The sequence below is a fragment of the Chiroxiphia lanceolata genome, unplaced genomic scaffold, assembly GCF_009829145.1.
Source record: "Chiroxiphia lanceolata isolate bChiLan1 unplaced genomic scaffold, bChiLan1.pri scaffold_61_arrow_ctg1, whole genome shotgun sequence".
In the NCBI taxonomy this organism is placed as follows: Eukaryota; Metazoa; Chordata; class Aves; order Passeriformes; family Pipridae; genus Chiroxiphia; species Chiroxiphia lanceolata.
The window spans coordinates 108,385-125,811 of NW_022476528.1; the positions used below are offsets into that span (position 1 = coordinate 108,385).

A 17,427-nucleotide genomic window follows, 5' to 3' on the forward strand; every position below is an offset into this window, starting at 1 on the left:
CCGTCATTGCCGCCGTGCACGGACCCTGCATCGGAGCCGGTGAGTGGGAACGGGGTGGGATGGGATGGGATGGGATGGGATGGGAGGGGATGGGATGGGATGGGATGGGATGGATGGGATGGGATGGGATGGGATGGGATGGGATGGATGGGATGGGATGGGATGGGATGGGATGGGATGGATGGGATGGGATGGGATGGGATGGGATGGGATGGGATGGGATGGGATGGGATGGGATGGGATGGGATGGGATGGGATGGGATGGGATGGGATGGGATGGGACACACTGGGGTGGGACTGGGATGGATTGGGGAAGGACTAGGATGGACTGGGACACACTGGGATAGACTGGGTGGACTGGGATAGACTGGGATGGACTGGGACACACTGAGATGGGACTTGGACATGCTGAGGTGGGACTGGGATAGACTGGGATGGGAGATGGGATGGGATGGGAAAAGGATGATGAGGGTGAAGATGGGGATGAGGATGAAGATGGGGATGAAGATGAGCCCCCCCCTGCAGGTGTTGACCTGATCTCGGCCTGTGACATCCGGTTCTGCTCCCAGGACGCCTCGTTCCAGGTCAAGGTGGGACATGAGGGGTCCCCGAGACCCCCCTCGGGTGTCCCCCGGACCCCTCAGGTGTCACCGAGACCCCTCGGACATCCCTGGGGCCTCATGGGTGTCCCCGGGACCCCTCGGGTGTCCCTGGAGCCCCTCGGGTGTCCCCAGGACCCCTCAGACATCCCTGGGGCCTCATGGGTGTCCCTGGGACCCCTCGGGTGTCCCTGGAGCCCCTTGGGTGTCACTGAGACCCCTCAGGTGTCCCCAGGACCCCTCGGACATCCCTGGGGCCTCATGGGTGTCCCTGGAGCCCCTCAGGTGTCCCCAAGACCCCCCGGGTGTCCCCGGGACCCCTTGGGTGTCCCTGGGACCCCTCAGACATCCCTGGAGCCCCTCGGGTGTCCCTGGAGCCCCTTGGGTGTCACCGAGACCCCTCAGGTGTCCCCAGGACCCCTCAGACATCTTTGGGACCTCATGGGTGTCCCTGGGACCCCTCGGGTGTCCCTGGAGCCCCTTGGGTGTCCCCGAGACTCCTCAGGTGTCCCCGGGACCCCTCGGACATCCCTGGGGCCTCATGGGTGTCCCCGAGACCCCTCAGGTGTCCCCAGGACCCCTCAGGTGTCCCTGGAGCCCCTTGGCCACTCCTCTGTCACCCCCCCAATGTCCCTGATGTCCCCCTGTGTCCCCAATGTCCCCCATGTCCCTGATATCACCAAATGTCCCCTTGTGTCCCTCTATGTCCCCCAATGTTCCTAATGTCCCTGATGTCCCCCCATGTCCTAAATGTCCCCAAATGTCCCCTCGTGTCCCTCCATGTCCCCACAATGTCCCTGATGTCCCCGATGTCCCCAAATGTCCCCTTGTGTTCCTCCATGTCCCCCCCCATGTCCCCCCCGCCCCCAAATGTCCCCCCAGTGTCCCCTCATGTCCCCCCATGTCCCCTCGTGTCCTTCTGTGTCCCCACAACATCCCTGATGTCCCTCCATGTCCCCAAATGTCCCCTTGTGTCCCTCCATGTCCCCCCAATGTCCCCCCCATGTCCCCAAATGTCCCCCTGTGTCCTAAATGTCCCCAAATGTCCCCTAATGTCCCCCCATGTCCCCACAACGTCCCTGATGTCCCCCAATGTCCCCCATGTTCCCAAATGTCCCCTGATGTCCCCCCATGTCTCTCCATGTCCCCAAATATCTCCTGATGTCCCCCCAAGTCCCCCACGTCCCCCAAATGTCCCCTCATGTCCCCAAATGTCCCCCCAGGAGGTTGACATCGGGCTGGCGGCCGACGTGGGGACCCTCCAGCGCCTCCCCAAAATCGTGGGGAGCCAGAGGTGAGTGGGGGGACCACGAGGGGGGTCCTGGGGGTTGGGGGTGACAGGGGGACCCCCCGTGACCCCTGATGACCCCCCGTGACCCCCCGGTGTCCCCCCTGTCCCCAGCCTGGTGAACGAGTTGGCCTTCACTGCCCGCAGGATGTTGGCGTCCGAGGCCCTGAGCTGCGGCCTCGTCAGGTGGGGGGGGGGCCAAAATTGAGGGGAGGGGGCCCCAAAATCGGGGAGGGGGCACTGAGGGTCCCCCAGGGGTCACCACCATCCCCCCGTGGCTGGGGGGGTCCCCAGAATTCGGGGGGGAGGCACTGAGGGGGGGCCTGGTCAGGTGAGGGGGTTCCCAACAAGATCAGGAGAGTCCCCAAAATTGGGGGGGGGGACTCCCCACCCTAAAAATTAGGAGAGGGGGTACTGAGGATCCCTGGGGGTCCCATGGGGTGCCTGGGGGGTTTTTGGGGTGCTGGGGGGGGTTTTGGGGTGGCCATGGCCAGGGTGGGTTTGGGGATCCCTGGGTTGATTTGGGGGTCCCCGGGTTGGTTTAGGGGTCCCCGGGGTGGTTTGGGGGTCCCTGGGTGGGTTTGGGGGTCCCAGGGTGGGTTTGGGGGTCCCAGGGTTGGTTTGAGGGTCCCTGGGTGGGTTTGGGGGTCCCTGGGGGAGTTTGGTTGTCTCAGGGTTGGTTTGGGGGTCCCAGGGTGGGTTTGGGGGTCCCTGGGTGGGTTTGGGGGAACCAGGTGGGTTTGGGGGTCCCTGGGTTGGTTTGGGGGTCTCAGGGTGGGTTGGGGGGTCCCAGGGTGGGTTGGGGGGTCCCTGGGTTGGTTTGGGGGTCCCAGGGTGGGTTTGGGGGTCCCTGGGTGGGTTTGGGGGTCCCAGGGTGGGTTTGGGGGTCCCTGGGGGTGTATTTTGGGGTGACCCCGTGCCCCCCCAGCCGGGTGCTGCCCGACAAGGCCGCGCTGCCGGAGGTGGCCCTGGGGGTGGCCGTGGCCAGGGTGGGTTTGTGGGTCCCTGGGTGGGTTTGGGGGTCCTGAGGGGGGTTTTTGGGGTGCAGGGGTGTATTTTTGGGTAACCCCGTGCCCCCCCAGCCGGGTGCTGCCCGACAAGGCCGCGCTGCTGGAGGTGGCCCTGGGGGTGGCCGTGGCCATCGCCGCCCGCAGCCCCGTGGCCGTGCAGGGCACCAAGATCAACCTCGTCTACTCCAGGGACCGACCCACCCCCGAGGGGCTGCAGCACATGGTGGGTGCTGGGGGGGGGCAAAGGCTTGGACAGCCCCCCCAAAATCTGGGACACACCCCCCAAAATCTGGGACACCCTCCCCAAAGTCTGGGACACCCCCCAAATCTGGGACACCCCCCAAATCTGGGACACACCCCCAAAGTCTGGGACACACCCCCCAAAAATCTGGGACACACACCCCCAAAATCTGGGACACACCCCCCCAAATCTGGGACATAGCCCTAAAGTCTGGGACACACCCCCCCAAATCTGGGACACACCCCCCCAAAATCTGGGACGCATCCCCAAAGTCTGGGACACATCCCCAAAGTCTGGGACACCCCCCCCAAATCTGGGACACCCCCCAAAGTCTGGGACACCCCCCCAAAATCTGGGACACCCCCCAAAGTCTGGGACACACCCCCCAAAATCTGGGACACACCCCCCCAAAATCTGAGACACCCTCCAAAGTCTGGGACACACCCCCAAAGTCTGGGACACCCCCCCAAAGTCTGGGACACACCCCCCCAAATATGGGACACACCCCCCCAAAATCTGGGACACACCCCCCCAAAGTCTGGGACACCCCCCCCCCAAATCTGGGACACACCCCCCCAAAATCTGAGACACACCCCCAAAGTCTGGGACCCACACCCCCAAAGTCTGGGACACACACCCCCAAAGTCTGGGACACACACCCCCAAATCTGGGACACCCCCCCCAAAATCTGGGACACACCCCCCCAAAATCTGGGACACACCCCCCAAATCTGGGACAGCCCCCTCAAAATCTGGGACACGCCCCCAAAGTCTGTGACACACCCCCCCAAAATCTGGGACACATCCCCAAAGTCTGGGACACCCCCCCCCAAAATCTGGGACACACCCCCCCAAAATCTGGGACACATCCCCAAATCTGGGACACCCCCTCCAAATCTGGGACACCCCCCCCAAATCTGGGACACCCCCCCCCAAAATCTGGGACACACCCCCCCAAATCTGGGACACCCCCCCCAAATCTGGGACACCCCCCCCCCAAAATCTGGGACACCCCTCCCCCAAAATCTGGGACACCCCCCAAATCTGGGACACCCCCCAAAGGCCGTGGGGTCCCCTGTCCCCAGAACATCGTGTCACCCGAGATCCCCCAAATGCCACATCCCTTCTCCTGTCCCTGTCCCCAGGGGTGTCACATCCATGTCCCCAGAGGTGTCCCTGTCCCCAGGGGTGTCCCTGTCCCCAGGGGATGTCCCTGTGTCCCCTGTCCCTGTCCCCAGGGGTGTCCCTGTCCCCAGGGGATGTCCCTGTGTCCCCTGTCCCTGTCCCCAAGGGTGTCCCTGTGTCCCCTGTCCCTGTCCCCAAGGGTGTCCCTGTGTCCCCAGGGGTGTCCCTGTCCCCAAGGGTGTCCCTGTCCCCAGGGGTGTCCCTGTCCCCAAGGGTGTCCCTGTGTCCCCAGAGGTGTCCCTGTCCCCAGGGGTGTCCCTGTCCCCAGGGGATGTCCGTGTCCCCAGGGGTGTCCCTGTCCCCAAGGGTGTCCCTGTCCCCAGAGGTGTCCCTGTGTCCCCAGGGGTGTCCCTGTGTCCCCTGTCCCTGTGTCCCCAAGGGTGTCCCTGTGTCCTGTGTCCCTGTCCCCAGGGGTGTCCCTGTGTCCCCAGGGGTGTCCCTGTGTCCCCAAGGGTGTCCCTGTGTCCCCTGTCCCTGTCCCCAAGGGTGTCCCTGTGTCCCCAGGGGTGTCCCTGTCCCCAAGGGTGTCCCTGTGTCCCCACGGGTGTCCCTGTGTCCCCAGGGGTGTCCCTGTGTCCCCAAGGGTGTCCCTGTCCCCAAGGGTGTCCCTGTGTCTCCTGTCCCTGTCCCCAGGGGTGTCCCTGTGTCCCCAGGGTGTCCCTGTCCCCACGGGTGTCCCTGTGTCCCCAGGCCACGTGGAACATGGCCATGCTGCAGACCGAGGACATCCTCAAGTCGGTGCAGGCGGCCCTGGAGAAGAAGGGCCCCGAGGAGGTCCCCTTTGCCAAGCTCTGATGTCACCGGGGTGCCACCAAGGTCCCCTCCGTGTCCCCAACGTCCCCTTCAGCCTTAATGTCACCTCAGTGCCACCAACCCTTCCCCAGGCTCTGGTGTCACCTGGGTGCCACCAGTGTCCCCTTCACCCGGCCTTAATGTCACCTCAGTGCCACCAACCCCCTCTGGATGTCCCCCAGGCTCTGGTGTCACCTCAGTGCCACCAACCCCCTCTGGATGTCCCCCAGGCTCTGGTGTCACCTCAGTGCCACCAACCCCCTCTGGATGTCCCCCAGGCTCTGGTGTCACCTCAGTGCCACCAACCCCCTCTGGATGTCCCCCAGGCTCTGGTGTCACCTCAGTGCCACCAACCCCCTCTGGATGTCCCCCAGGCTCTGGTGTCACCTCAGTGCCACCACCCCCTCCCCAGTGTCCCCTTCCCGGGGCTCTGGTGTCCCCTCGGGGTCCCCAATAAACCCGTTTGTCCCCAAATCCCCTGGTCTTGTCCCATCACTGGCGGGGGGGGGGGGGAATATGAGGGGAGGTCCCTGTGTTCCCAAAGTGCCACCAGGGCTCTGGGGGTCCCCAAAGTTCTCCTGGGGGTCCCCAAATTATCACCAGGGACCTGGGGGTCCCCAAAGTGCCCCTGGGGGTCCCCAAAGTTCTCCTGGGGGTCCCCAAAGTACTCTTGGGGGTCCCCAAAGTGCTCTTGGGGGTCTGGAGGTCCCCGAAGTGCCACCAGGGCTCCGGGGGTCCCCAAATTATCACCAGGGCTCTGGGGGTCCTCAGGGTGCCACCAAGGCTCTGGGGGTCCCCAAAGTGCCACCAGGGTTCTGGGGGTCCCCAAAGTTCTCCTGGGGGTCCCCAAAGTGCTCCTGGGGGTCCCCAAATTATCACCAGGGTTCTGGGGGTCCCCAAAGTGCCTCTGGGGGTCCCCAAAGTTCTCCTGGAAGTCCCCAAAGTGCTCTTGGGGGTCTGGAGGTCCCCAAAGTGCCACCAGGGCTCTGGGGGTCCCCGAGGTGCTCCTGGGGGGCCCCAAATTATCACCAGGGGCCTAGGGGTCCCCAGACTGTTCCTGGGGGTCCCCAAAGTGCTCCTGGGGGTCGCCAAATTATCACCAGGGGCCTTGGGGTCCCCAAAGTGCTCCTGGGGGTCCCCAAATTATCACCAGGGGCCTTGGGGTCCCCAAAGTGCTCCTGGGGGTCCCCGAGGTACTCCTGGGGGTCCCCAAATTATCACCAGGGCTCTGGGGGTCCCCAAAGTGCTCCTGGGGGTCCCCAAAGTGTCCCCCAGGGTCTGGGGGAGGGTGAAGGTCCCAGGGCCTCGTGTCCCATCCGGCCCCTCCCAGGGCAGAGTCCGGGGCGGTGTCACCTGTGCCAGGTGTGTCCCCTGGGCCAGGTGTGTCCCCTGGGCCAGGTGTGTCACCTGTACCAGGTGTGTCACCTGGGCCAGGTGTGTCACCTGGGCCAGGTGTGTCACACCCCCCCTCCCCATTTCCTGTATCCTGGGGGTTCAAAGTCCACTCCCTGCCCAGGGAGAGGCCGGAAATGGGGGGGGCCCCACATGGAGGGGGGGTATAAAGAGCCCCCCACGTTGTCACCACTGTCTCCAGTGCCACCAGTGCCACCAGTGCCACCAGTGCCACCAGTGCCACCAGCCATGGCCTTCGTCCCTGCGCCCGGGTACCTGCCCGCCTACAACCCGGTGGGTACCCCAAAAACGGGGAGGGGGGGACTGAGGGTCCCTGTGACCCCCCCCAGGGACAGGGTGGGGGTCCCTGTCACCCCCCAGCTGGGTTTTGGGGTCTTGGGGGTCCCTGTGACCCCCCCCCCCAAGGACAGGGTGGAGGTCCCTGTCACCCCCCAACTGGGTTTTGGGGTCTTGGGGGGGGTCCCTGTCACCCCCCAGCTGGGTTTTGGGGTCTTGGGGGTCCCTGTGACCCCCCCAGGGACAGGGTTGGGGTCCCTGTCACCCCCCAAGTGGGTTTTGGGGTCTTGGGGGTCCCCGTGTCCCCCCTAGGGGACATTTTGGGGCCCCCCTGACCCCATGTCCCCCCCCAGGTTTTGGGGTCCTGGGGGGTCCCCATGCCCCCCTCCCCCAATGTTGGGGTCCTGAGGGGTCCCCATGTTCCCCTCCAGGTTTTGGGGTCCTGGGGGGGTCCCCGTGTCCCCCCTAGGGGACATTTTGGGGCCCCCCTGACCCCGTGTCCCCCCCCAGGTTTTGGGGTCCTGGGGGGTCCCCATGTCCCCCTCCCCCAATGTTGGGGTCCTGGGGGGTCCCCGTGTCCCCCTCCAGGGACATTTCGGGCCCCCCTGACCCCGTTTCCCCCCCTAGGTTTTGGGGTTCCTGTCACCCCCACCCCAGAACATTTTGGGGGCTCGGGAGTCCCCCTGTCCCACTCCCACAGGTTTTGGGGTCCTGAGGGGTCCCCCTGTCCTCCCTCGGGGACATTTTGGGCCTCCCCTGACCCCCTGCCCCCCCCAGGTTTTGGGGTCCTGGGGGGTCCCCATGTCCCCCTCCAGGTTTTGGGGTCCGGGGGGGGTCCCCATGTCCCTCTCCCCCAATGTTGGGGTCCTGGGGTGTCCCCGTGTCCCCCCTCGGGGACATTTTGGGCCTCCTCTGACCCTCTGCCCCCCCCAGGTTTTGGGGTCCTGGGGGGTCCCCGTGTCCCCCCCCAGGTTTTGGGGTCCTGGGGGTCCCCCTGTCCCCCTCCCCCAATGTTGGGGTTCTGAGGGGTCCCCGTGTTCCCCCCCAGGTTTTGGGGTCCGGGGGGGTCCCCATGTCCCTCTCCCCCAATGTTGGGGTCCTGGGGGGTCCCCGTGTCCCCCCCCAGGTTTTGGGGTCCTGGGGGGTCCCCATGACCCTCTCCCCCAATGTTGGGGTTCTGAGGGGTCCCCGTGTCCCCCTCCAGGGACATTTTGGGCCCCCCTGACCCCGTGTCCCCCCCCAGGTTTTGGGGTCTGGAGGGTCCCCCTGTCCCCCTCCCCCAATGTTGGGGTCCTGGGGTGTCCCCGTGTCCCCCCTCGGGGACATTTTGGGCCTCCTCTGACCCTCTGCCCCCCCCCGGTTTTGGGTTCCTGGGGGGTCCCCATGTCCCTCTCCCCCAATGTTGGGGTCCTGGGGGTCCCCCTGTCCCCCTCCCCCAGAGTTGGGGTCCTGGGGGGTCCCCGTGTCCCCCCCCCAGGGACATTTCGGGCCCCCCTGACCCCGTGTCCCCCCCCAGCCCCTGCCCTACGTTGCCCCTGTGGCCGGGGGGCTCCATCCCGGGATGGCCATTTACGTACAGGGGGTGGTGGCCCACCACGCCAAAAGGTACTGGGGGCACTGGGAGGCACTGGGAGGGTACTGGGGGCACTGGGAGGCACTGGGGGGCACTGGGTGGGGACTGGAGGGCACTGGGAGGCACTGGGGGGCCACTAGGGGGCACTGGGAGGGCACTGGGTGGGGACTGGAGGGCACAGGGTGGGCACTGGGGGGCACTGGGGGGGACTGGGAGGGACTAGGGGGGCACTGGGTGGGCACTGGGAGGCACTGGGTGGGCACTGGGAGGCACTGGAGGGGACTGGGGGGCACTGGAAGGCACTGGGGGGGGTACTGAAGGAGGACTGGGAGGGCACTGGGGGGCACTGGGTGGGCACTGGGTGGGCACTGGGAGGGACTAGGGGGGACTGGAGGGCACTGGGAGGGACTGGGAGGGACCGGAGGGCACTGGGGGACACTGAAGGAGGACTGGGAGGACACTGGGAGGCACTGGGGGGGGCACTGGGGGACACTGGAGGAGGACTGGGAGGGCACTGGGGTGGCACTGGGAGGGCACTGGGGGGCACTGGGTGGTCTCGTGGGTCACTGGGAGGTACTGGGTGGTCCCGGGGGGACACTGGGGGGCACTGGGAGGTACTGGGTGGTCTCGGGCTGTCCCGGGGGGGGTCACCAATGCGTGTCCCCCCCCCAGTTTCTGTGTGAACCTGACCTCTGGCCCCGAGGAGGGGGGGACACTGGGGGGCACTGGGGGGCACTGGGAGGCACTGGGGGGTCCCGGGGGGACACTGGGGGGCACTGGGTGGTCTCGGGTGGTCCCTGGTGGGTCACCAAGGTGTGTGTGTCCCCCCAGTTTCTGTGTGAACCTGGCCAAGGGCCCCGAGGAAGGGGGGGACATGGGGGGGCACTGGGGGGTCCCAGAGTGACACTGGGGGGCACTGGGGGGTCCCGGGGGGACACTGGGAGGCACTGAGGGACACTGGGGGACACTGGGTGGTCTCGGGGGGGCACTGGGAGGCACTGGGTGGTCTCAGGAGGGCACTGGGTGGTCTCGGGGTGTCCCGGGGGGGTCACCAATGTGTGTCCCCCCCCAGTTTCTGCGTGAACCTGGCCTCTGGCCCCGAGGAGGGGGGGACACTGGGAGGCACTGGGGGGCACTGGGGGACACTGGGTGGTCTCGGGTGGTCCCTGGTGGGTCACCAAGGTGTGTGTCCCCCCCAGTTTCTGTGTGAACCTGGCCACGTGCCCCGAGGAGGGGGGGACATGGGGGGGCACTGGGGGGTCCCAGAGTGGCACTAGGGGGCACTGGGTAGTCCGGGGGGGTCTCGGGGTGTCCCGGGGGGGTCACCAATGCGTGTCCCCCCCAGTTTCTGCGTGAACCTGGCCAAGGGCCCCGAGGAGGGGTCGGACGTGGCCCTGCACGTGAACCCCCGTTTCTCGGGGGGGGTCCTGGTGCTCAACAGCCGCCGGGGGGGGCACTGGGGGGACGAGCAGCGCCAGGACCCCCAACCCCTGCACCCGGGGGGGCCCTTCGAGCTCGTCATCAACGTCACCCCCCACGGGTACCGGGTACGGGGGGCACGGGGGGCATGGGGGGGGGAGAGGGGCTCCTGGGGGGGTTGGAGGGTCTTAAAGGGGGGTTTGAGGGTCCTAAAGGGGGATTTGGGGGTCCTGAAGGGGGATTTGAGGGTCCTAAAGGGGGTTATAGAGGCTCCCAGGGGGGACTGGGGGGTCCTAAAGGGGGTTACAGGGGCTCGCTGGGGGGGTTGGGGGGCCCTAAAGGGGGATTTGGGGATCCTGAAGGGGGGATTTGAGGGTCCTAAAGGGGGTTAGAGGGGCTCCCAGGGGGGACTGGGGGGTCCTAAAGGGGGATTTGGGGGTCCTGAAGGGGGATTTGGGGGTCCTAAAGGGGATTAGAGGGACTCTTGGGGGATTTGGGGGGTCCTAAAGGGGGTGAGAGGGGCTCCCGGGGGGTCCTAAAGGGGGATTTGGGGGTCCTGAAGGGGGACTTGGGGGTCCTAAATGGGGTTATAGGGGCTCCTGGGGGGTCCTAAAGGGGGATTTGGGGGTCCTAAAGGGGGTTAGAGGGGCTCCCAGGGGGGACTGGGGGGTCCTAAAGGGGGATTGGGGGGTCCTAAAGGGGATTAGAGGGGCTGCTGGGGGGGCCTGAAGAGGGGATTTGGGGGTCCTGAAGGGGGATTTGAGGGTCCTAAAGGGGGTTATAGAGGCTCCCAGGGGGGATTGGGGGGGTCTGAAGGGGGGATTTGGGGGTCCTAAAGGGAGATTTGGGGGTCCTGAAGAGGGTTAGAGGGGCTCCCGGGTGGGTTGGGGGTCCTAAAGGAAGATTTGGGGGTCCTAAAGGGGGTTAGAGGGGCTCCCAGGTGGGTTGGGGGAGGCCTAAAGGGGGGATTTGGGGGTCCTGAAGGGGGATTTGGGGGTCCTAAAGGGGGTTAGAGGGACTCTTGGGGGATTTGGGGGGTCTTAAAGGGGGTTAGTAGGGCTCCAGGGGGGATTGGGGGTCCTAAAGGGGGTTAGAGGGGCTCCTGGGGGATTTGGGGTCCTAAAAGGGGGATTTGGGGGTCCTGAAGGGGGTTAGTGGGGCTCCAGGGGGGGTTGGGGGGGGGGGGTTGAAGGGGGATTTGGGGGTCCTGAAGGGGGTTAGAAGGGCTCCTGGGGGCAGTTGGGGGATCCCAAAGGGGGTATTTGGGGTTCCAGGTCCTGGGGGCTATTTGGGGTCTCCAAGGGGGGGGTTATGGCCTCGGGGGGGGTGGTTTTGGGGGTCTCTGAGCCCTCCTTCCCCCCCCAGCTCCTGGTGAACGGGTCCCACTACGCCGAGTTCCCACATCGACTCCCCCCGGAGACCGTGGGGGCCGTGACCGTCAACGGGGACCTGGAGCTGCACTCGGCCTCCGTCCTGGGGGGCGGGGTGAGCCCCCCCAAAACCCCCTGACCCAAAAAACCCACCCCTGAAACCCCCCTGTGCCCCAAAACACACCCCTGAGACACCCCCAGACCCCAAAACCCACCCCAGAACCCCCTCAAACCCCCCTGGAGCTGCACTCAGCCTCCGTCCTGGGGGGCGGGGTGAGCCCCCCCAAAACCCCCTGACCCAAAAAAACCACCCCTGAAACCCCCCTGTGCCCCAAAACCCACCCCTGAACTCCCCAAGACCCCAAAACCCACCCCAGAACCCCCTCAAACCCCCCTGGAGCTGCACTCGGCCTCCGTCCTGGGGGGCGGGGTGAGCCCCCCCAAAACCCCTTGACCCAAAAAACCCACCCCTGAAACCCCTCTGTGCCCCAAAACACACCCCTGAGACACCTCCAGACCCCAAAACCCACCCCTGAGACACCCCCAAACTCCCACTGAACCCTCCAGACCCCAAAACCCATCCTAGAACCCCCCCAGACTCCAAACCCCACAACAGAACCCCCCAAAACCCACCCCTGAGACACCCTCAGACCCTAAAACCCTCCTCTGAACCTCCCCAGACCCCAAAACCCACCCCTGAGACCCCCCCAAATCCCAAACCCCCACTGAACCCCCCAGACCCCAAAACCCACCCCTGAGACACCCCCAGACCCCAAAACCCATCCCAGAACCCCCCCAGACCCCAAACCCACCCCTGAGACACCCCCAGACCCCAAAACCCATCCCAGAACCCCCCCAGACCCCAAACCCACCCCTGAGACACCCCCAGACCCCAAAACCCATCCCAGAACCCCCCCAGACCCCAAACCCACCCCTGAGACACCCCCAGACGACAAACCCACCTTGAACCCCCCCAGACCCCAAATCCACTCTTGAACCCCCCCAGACCCCCAAACCCACCCCTGAGACCCCCCAGACCCCAAAACCCACCTCTGAGACCCCCACAGACCCCAAAACCCATCCCAGAACCCCCCCCAGACCCCAAAACCCACCCCCAAGACCCCCCAAATCCCAAACTCCCACTGAACCCCCCAGACCCCAAAACCCATCCCAGAACCCCCCCGGATCCCAAACCCCTCCTCTGAACCCCCCAGACCCCAAACCCACCTTGAACCCCCCCAGACCCCAAATCCACTCTTGAACCCCCCCAGACCCCCAAACCCACCCCTGAGACCCCCCAAATCCCAAACCCCCACTGAACCCCCTAGACCCCAAAACCCACCCCTGAGACACCCCCAGACCCCAAAACCCACCCCTGAAACTCCCCTGTGCCCCAAAACCCACCCCTGAGACACCCCCCAGACCCCAAAACCCACCCCTGAGACCCCAAAAACCCCCCAAACTCCCCCCCGTACCCCCAAAGCCCCCCCTGACCCCCCCTCTCTCCACAGGGTCCAGGTGTCCCCCAGTGTGTCCCGGTGAGTCGGGGGGGGTCTTGGGGGGCACCCAGGTGGATTTTTGGGGTCCCCAGGGGTATTTTGGGGTCCCCCAGGAGTATTTTGGACCCCTCAGGTGTATTTTGGGGTCCCCCAGGTGGGTTTGGGGGTCCCTAAGGTGTATTTCGGGGGTCCCAAGGGGGGGTTGGGGGTCTCCAGGTGTATTTTGGGCCCCCTCCGGGTGGGTTTGGGGTCCCCAGGTGTATTTTGGGCCACCCCAGGTGTATTTTGGGGCCCCCCAGGTGTATTTGAGCCCCCCCAGGTGTATTTTGGGGGTCCCCAGGTGGGTTTGGGGGTCCCCAGATGAGATTTGGGGCCCCCCTGACCCTTGTCCCCCCCCCCCAGGACATGCCCCAGGCCATCCCCTCGTACCCCAACTTCAACCTGCCGGTAAGCGGGGGGGGGGGTGTCCCCAAAACTGAGCCCCCCCATCGCGGGGGGGTCCCCAAAACTGAACCCCCCCATCGCGGGGGGGTCTCCAGGGGGGTCCCTGGGGTGTGTGTGTCCCCCCCCCCCTCACTGACCCCCCTGTGCCCCCCCACAGGTGATGGGGCAGCCCCCCACCTTCCACCCGGTGAGTGGGGCAGCTGGGGGGGCACAGAGGGGGTTTGGGGGGGGGGATTTGGGGGGGTCAGAGTGGGATTTGGGGTTCTGGAGGGGGGTTCTAGGGGGGCACAGAGGGGGTTTGGGGGGCTCAGGGTGGGATTTGGGGTCCTAGGGGGGTTCTGGGGGGGGTACAGGGGGGGTTTGGGGGGGATTTTGGGGTTCTGGGGGGGTTGGGAGGGGCACAGAGGGGATTTTGGGGGGGTCAGGGTGGGATTTGGGGTCCTGGGGGAGGGTTCGGGGGGGGCACAGAGGGGGTTTGGGGGGCATTTTGGGGTCCTGGGGGGGCTGGGGGGGGCACAGAGGGGGTTTTGGGGGGCTCAGGGTGGGATTTGGGGTCCTGGGGGAGGGTTCGGGGGGGGCACAGAGGGGGTTTGGGGGGATTTTGGGGTCCTGGGGGGGGCACAGAGGGGGTTTGGAGGGGGGAGTCAGAGTGGGGTTTGGGGTTCTGGGGGGCACAAAGGGGATTTTGGGGAGATTTTGGGGTCCTGGGCAGGGTTTGGGGGCCACAGGGGGGCTTCTGGGGGGCTCAGGGTGGGATTTGGGGTCCTGGGGGGGTTCAAGGGGGGCACAGAGGGGGTTTTGGGGGGGTCAGGAGGGATTTTGGGGGGGTATTGGGGTCCTGGGGTGATTCAGGGGGGCACTGTCGGATTTTGGGGGGGTCTCACAGTGGGATTTGGGGTCCGGGGGGGGGCTCAGGGGGGATTTGGGGGGGGCTTAAGGTGGGATTTGGGGTCCGGGGGGCAGTTCAGGGGGGCACAGTGGGATTTTGGGGGGGGGGGCTCAGGGTGGGATTTGGGGTCCTGGGGGGGTCTCAGGGGTCTCTGGGGGGGGTTATTTGCTCTCTGGGGGGTCGTTGGGATTTTGGGGGGTGCTGGGCAGGGTTTGGGGGTCTCCTCACCCTCCGAGCCCCCCTTTTTTTATGTGTGTGTCCCCCCCAGACCGTCCCCTTCGTCGCCACCATCCCGGGGGGGCTCGTCCCCAAAAAAACCATCGTGGTCAAGGGCTTCATCCCCCCCGAGTCCAAAAGGTATTGGGGGACACACCCCCAAAAAAAAGCCCCCCCGTGACCCCTCCTCAAATCCTTGTGAACCCCCCAAACCCCCCGACCCCCCAAGCCTCCCTGTTCCTGCCCCCCCAAATTCCTGTGACCCCCAAATCCCCCTGTCCCTGATCCCCCCTTAACACTCCCGACCCCTGTGACCCCCCCCAAACCCCCTGACCTCCACAAGCCCCCTGTCCCTGCCCCCCTGACCCCCCCAAATCCCTGTGACCCCCAAAGCCCCTGTCCTTGACCCCCCCAAATCCTTGTGACCCCCTCCAACCCCTATGACCCCCCCAAATCCCTGTGCCCCCCCGCTGTGCCCCCCCAGGTTCCACATCAACCTGCGGGCGGGGCCGGGGGGGACATCCTGCCCCCCTGACCCCCCCCAAATCCCTGTGACCCCCCCAAACCCCCCTGTGCCCCCCTGACCCTCCCAAATTCCCCTGACCCCCCCAAACCCCCCTGTGACCCCCCCTGTGCCCCCCAGGTTCCACATCAACCTGCGGGCGGGGCCGGGGGGGACATCCTGCCCCCCTGACCCCCCCAACTCCCTGTGACCCCCCCAAATTCCCCCTGTCCCTGACCCTCCCAAACCCTCCTGATCCCCCCAAACCCCCCTGTGACCCTCCCCCAAATCCCTGATCCCCCCCAACCCCTGTGACCCCCTCAAACCCCCCTGTGACCCCCCCAACCTCTGTGACCCCCAAACCCCCCTGTCCCTGACCCCCCCAAATCCCTGTGACCCCCCCAATCCCTGAGACTCCCCAAACCCCTGTGACCCCCCAAACCCCCCTGTCCCCCCCTGACCCTCCCAAATTCCCCTGACCCCCCCAAATCCCTGTGACCCCCTCAAACCCCCCTGTGACCCCCCCTGTGCCCCCCCCAGGTTCCACATCAACCTGCGGGCGGGGCCGGGGGGGGGACATCCTGCCCCCCTGACCCCTCCAACCTTTGTGACCCCCTAACCCCCCTGTCCCTGACCCTCCCAAACCCTCCTGACCCCCACAAATCCCTGTGACCCCCCCAAATCCCCCTGCGACCCCCCTGTGCCCCCCCAGGTCCCACATCAATCTCCGGGCAGGGCCGGGGGGGGACATCCTGCCCCCCTGACCCCCCAAATCCCTGTGACCCCCCCAAACCCCCCTGTGCCCCCCTGACCCCCCAAATCCCTGTGACCCCCTCAAACCCCTGTGACCCCCCCAAACCCCCCTGTACCCCCCTGACCCCCACAAATCCCTGTGACCCCCCCTGTGCCCCCCCAGGTTCCACATCAACCTGTGGGTGGGGCCGGGGGGGGATATCCTGACCCCCCCAAATCCCTGTGACCCCCCCAAACCCCCCTGTGACCCCCCCAGGTTCCACATCAACCTGCGGGCAGGGCAGGGGGGGACATCCTGCCCCCCTGACCCCCTCAAACCCCTGTGACCCCCCCAAACCCCCCTGTGCCCCCCTGACCCCCCCAAATCCCTGTGACCCCCCCAAACCCCCCTGTGACCCTCCCTGTGCCCCCCCAGGTTCCATATCAACCTGCGGGCAGGGCAGGGGGGGACATCCTGCCCCCCTGACCCCCCCAAATCCCTGTGACCCCCTAAACCCCGTGATCCCCCAAACCCCCCTGTGACCCCCCCCGTGCCCCCCCAGGTTCCACATCAACCTGCGGGCGGGGCCGGGGGGGGACATTTTGCTGCACCTGAACCCCCGGCCGGCTGACGGGGTCCTGGTCCGGAACAGCCGTTTGGGGGGGTCCTGGGGGAAGGAGGAGAGGGACGTCCCCCACAACCCCTTCCAGCGCGGCCGCTACTTCGATGTGAGCTGGGGGGGGGCATTTGGGACGCTTTTGGGGGGCTGGGGGGGGACACAGAGGGGTTTGGGGGGACTGGGGGACTCCTGAGGGGGGCACATGGGGGTTTTGGGGAGCTGGGGGGGACAGAGGGGGGTTTGGGGGGGGCTTGGGGGGCTCTTGGAGGGGATACAGGGGTGTTTTGGGGGTCTGGGGGAGGGGACAGAGGGGTTTTGGGGGGCTGGGGGGGACACAAGGGGTTTTGGGGGGATAGAGGGGGAGTTTTGGGGGGCTCTTTGCGGGGGACACAGAGGGGTTTGGGGGGGCTCAGGGGCTCTTGAGGGGGACACAGAGGAGTTTTTGAGGGTCTCTGGGGGGACTTTAGGATCCTGGATGGTTTGAGGTGGGGTCACAGAGGGGGTTTTGGGGGCTCTGGGGGGCTGTGGGGAGGTGTTTGAGGGGTCTGTGTGTGATTCCCCCCCCGTGTACCCCCTGTCCCAGCTGTCGATCCGCTGCGGGAACCATCGGTTCAAGGTGTTCGTGGAGGGGCAACCCCTCTTCGACTACAACCACCGCATCCCGGCGGGGCCACACGTGGACACGCTGGAGATCGACGGCGACGTCGTCCTGTCCTACGTCCACTTCTGAGACACCCCTGCCCCACAGCTGCAAAATTATAGCCCCCAAACTGCCCCAAAACTGCCAAATCATAGCCCCAAAACTGCCCCACAACTGCAAAATCATAGCCCCAAAACTGCCCCCAAACTGTGCCGTAACTGCAAAATTATAGCCCCAAAACTGCCACATAACCACCCCACTGTAGCCCCAAAACTGCCCAATAATAGCCCAATAACTGCCGAAAACCTGCCCCAAACTGTCAAATAACTGTCCCATTGTAGCCCCAAAACTGCCCCCCCAGACCCCGTAACTACCCCCCTTCCAGCGCTGACCCCAATAAAGTTGTTCCTGCTCCAGCTCAGTCTGGGAAAGGGGGGGGAAATGAGGGGAAAAGGGGGGGAAATGGGAGGGAAAATGGTGGGAAATGTGAGGGGACAAAATAGCGGGAAGCGTGAGGGGAAAAGGGTGGGAAATGTGACGGGAAAATGGTGGGAAACGTGAGGCGAAAGAGGTGGGGAAATGTGAGGGGAAAATGAAGGGAAACGTGAGGGGAAAATAGCAGGAAATGTGAGGGGAAAATAGCAATAAACGTGAGGGGACAAAATGGCGGGAAATGTGAGGAGGAAATGGTGGGAAATAGGAAGGAAATGTGAGGGGAAA

General features: G+C 65.7%; 2 protein-coding genes across 4 annotated transcripts; both read left to right on the top strand.

Annotated features, from left to right (window-relative positions):
• Positions 1 to 2: 2 nt before the first annotated feature.
• Positions 3 to 5,572, top strand: ECH1 (enoyl-CoA hydratase 1; the record flags this gene model as incomplete). The annotated part of the gene is made up of 7 exons (XM_032677469.1): positions 3 to 39; positions 526 to 590; positions 1,823 to 1,893; positions 2,002 to 2,073; positions 2,970 to 3,120; positions 5,013 to 5,165; positions 5,196 to 5,572. Coding segments are annotated over 6 exons (501 nt in total), but the record flags the coding sequence as incomplete, so codon positions are not given.
• A 6-nt stretch (positions 5,573 to 5,578) lies between these two features.
• Positions 5,579 to 17,025, top strand: LGALS4 (galectin 4). Of its 3 annotated transcripts, none has more exons than XM_032677491.1 (11): positions 5,579 to 5,848; positions 6,050 to 6,800; positions 8,320 to 8,408; positions 9,722 to 9,923; positions 11,161 to 11,280; positions 12,677 to 12,703; positions 13,067 to 13,111; positions 13,266 to 13,295; positions 14,266 to 14,354; positions 16,011 to 16,176; positions 16,651 to 17,025. In XM_032677491.1, the coding sequence occupies exons 1-11, from the start codon at positions 5,631 to 5,633 to the stop codon at positions 16,795 to 16,797; spliced, it is 1,884 nt and encodes a 627-aa protein (XP_032533382.1). In that variant the 5' UTR covers positions 5,579 to 5,630; the 3' UTR covers positions 16,798 to 17,025. The 3 variants fall into 3 exon arrangements, with proteins under 3 accessions (XP_032533382.1, XP_032533383.1, XP_032533384.1); XM_032677492.1 differs by lacking the exon at positions 5,579 to 5,848 and adding an exon at positions 5,952 to 6,027 and having other exon boundaries at positions 6,078 to 6,800; XM_032677493.1 differs by lacking the exon at positions 5,579 to 5,848 and having other exon boundaries at positions 6,432 to 6,501; positions 6,539 to 6,800.
• The last annotated feature ends 402 nt before the right edge of the window (positions 17,026 to 17,427 follow it).

Excerpts from the sequence above, each read along its gene's own strand:
- LGALS4 (XM_032677491.1), top strand. The coding sequence starts at position 5,631 with ATGAGGGGAGGTCCCTGTGTTCCCAAAGTGCCACCAGGGCTCTGGGGG. Across the intron at positions 13,296-14,265 it reads AGCCCCCCACCTTCCACCCG|ACCGTCCCCTTCGTCGCCAC; the intron begins GTGAGTGGGGCA and ends TGTCCCCCCCAG. Across the intron at positions 16,177-16,650 it reads AGCGCGGCCGCTACTTCGAT|CTGTCGATCCGCTGCGGGAA; the intron begins GTGAGCTGGGGG and ends CCCCTGTCCCAG.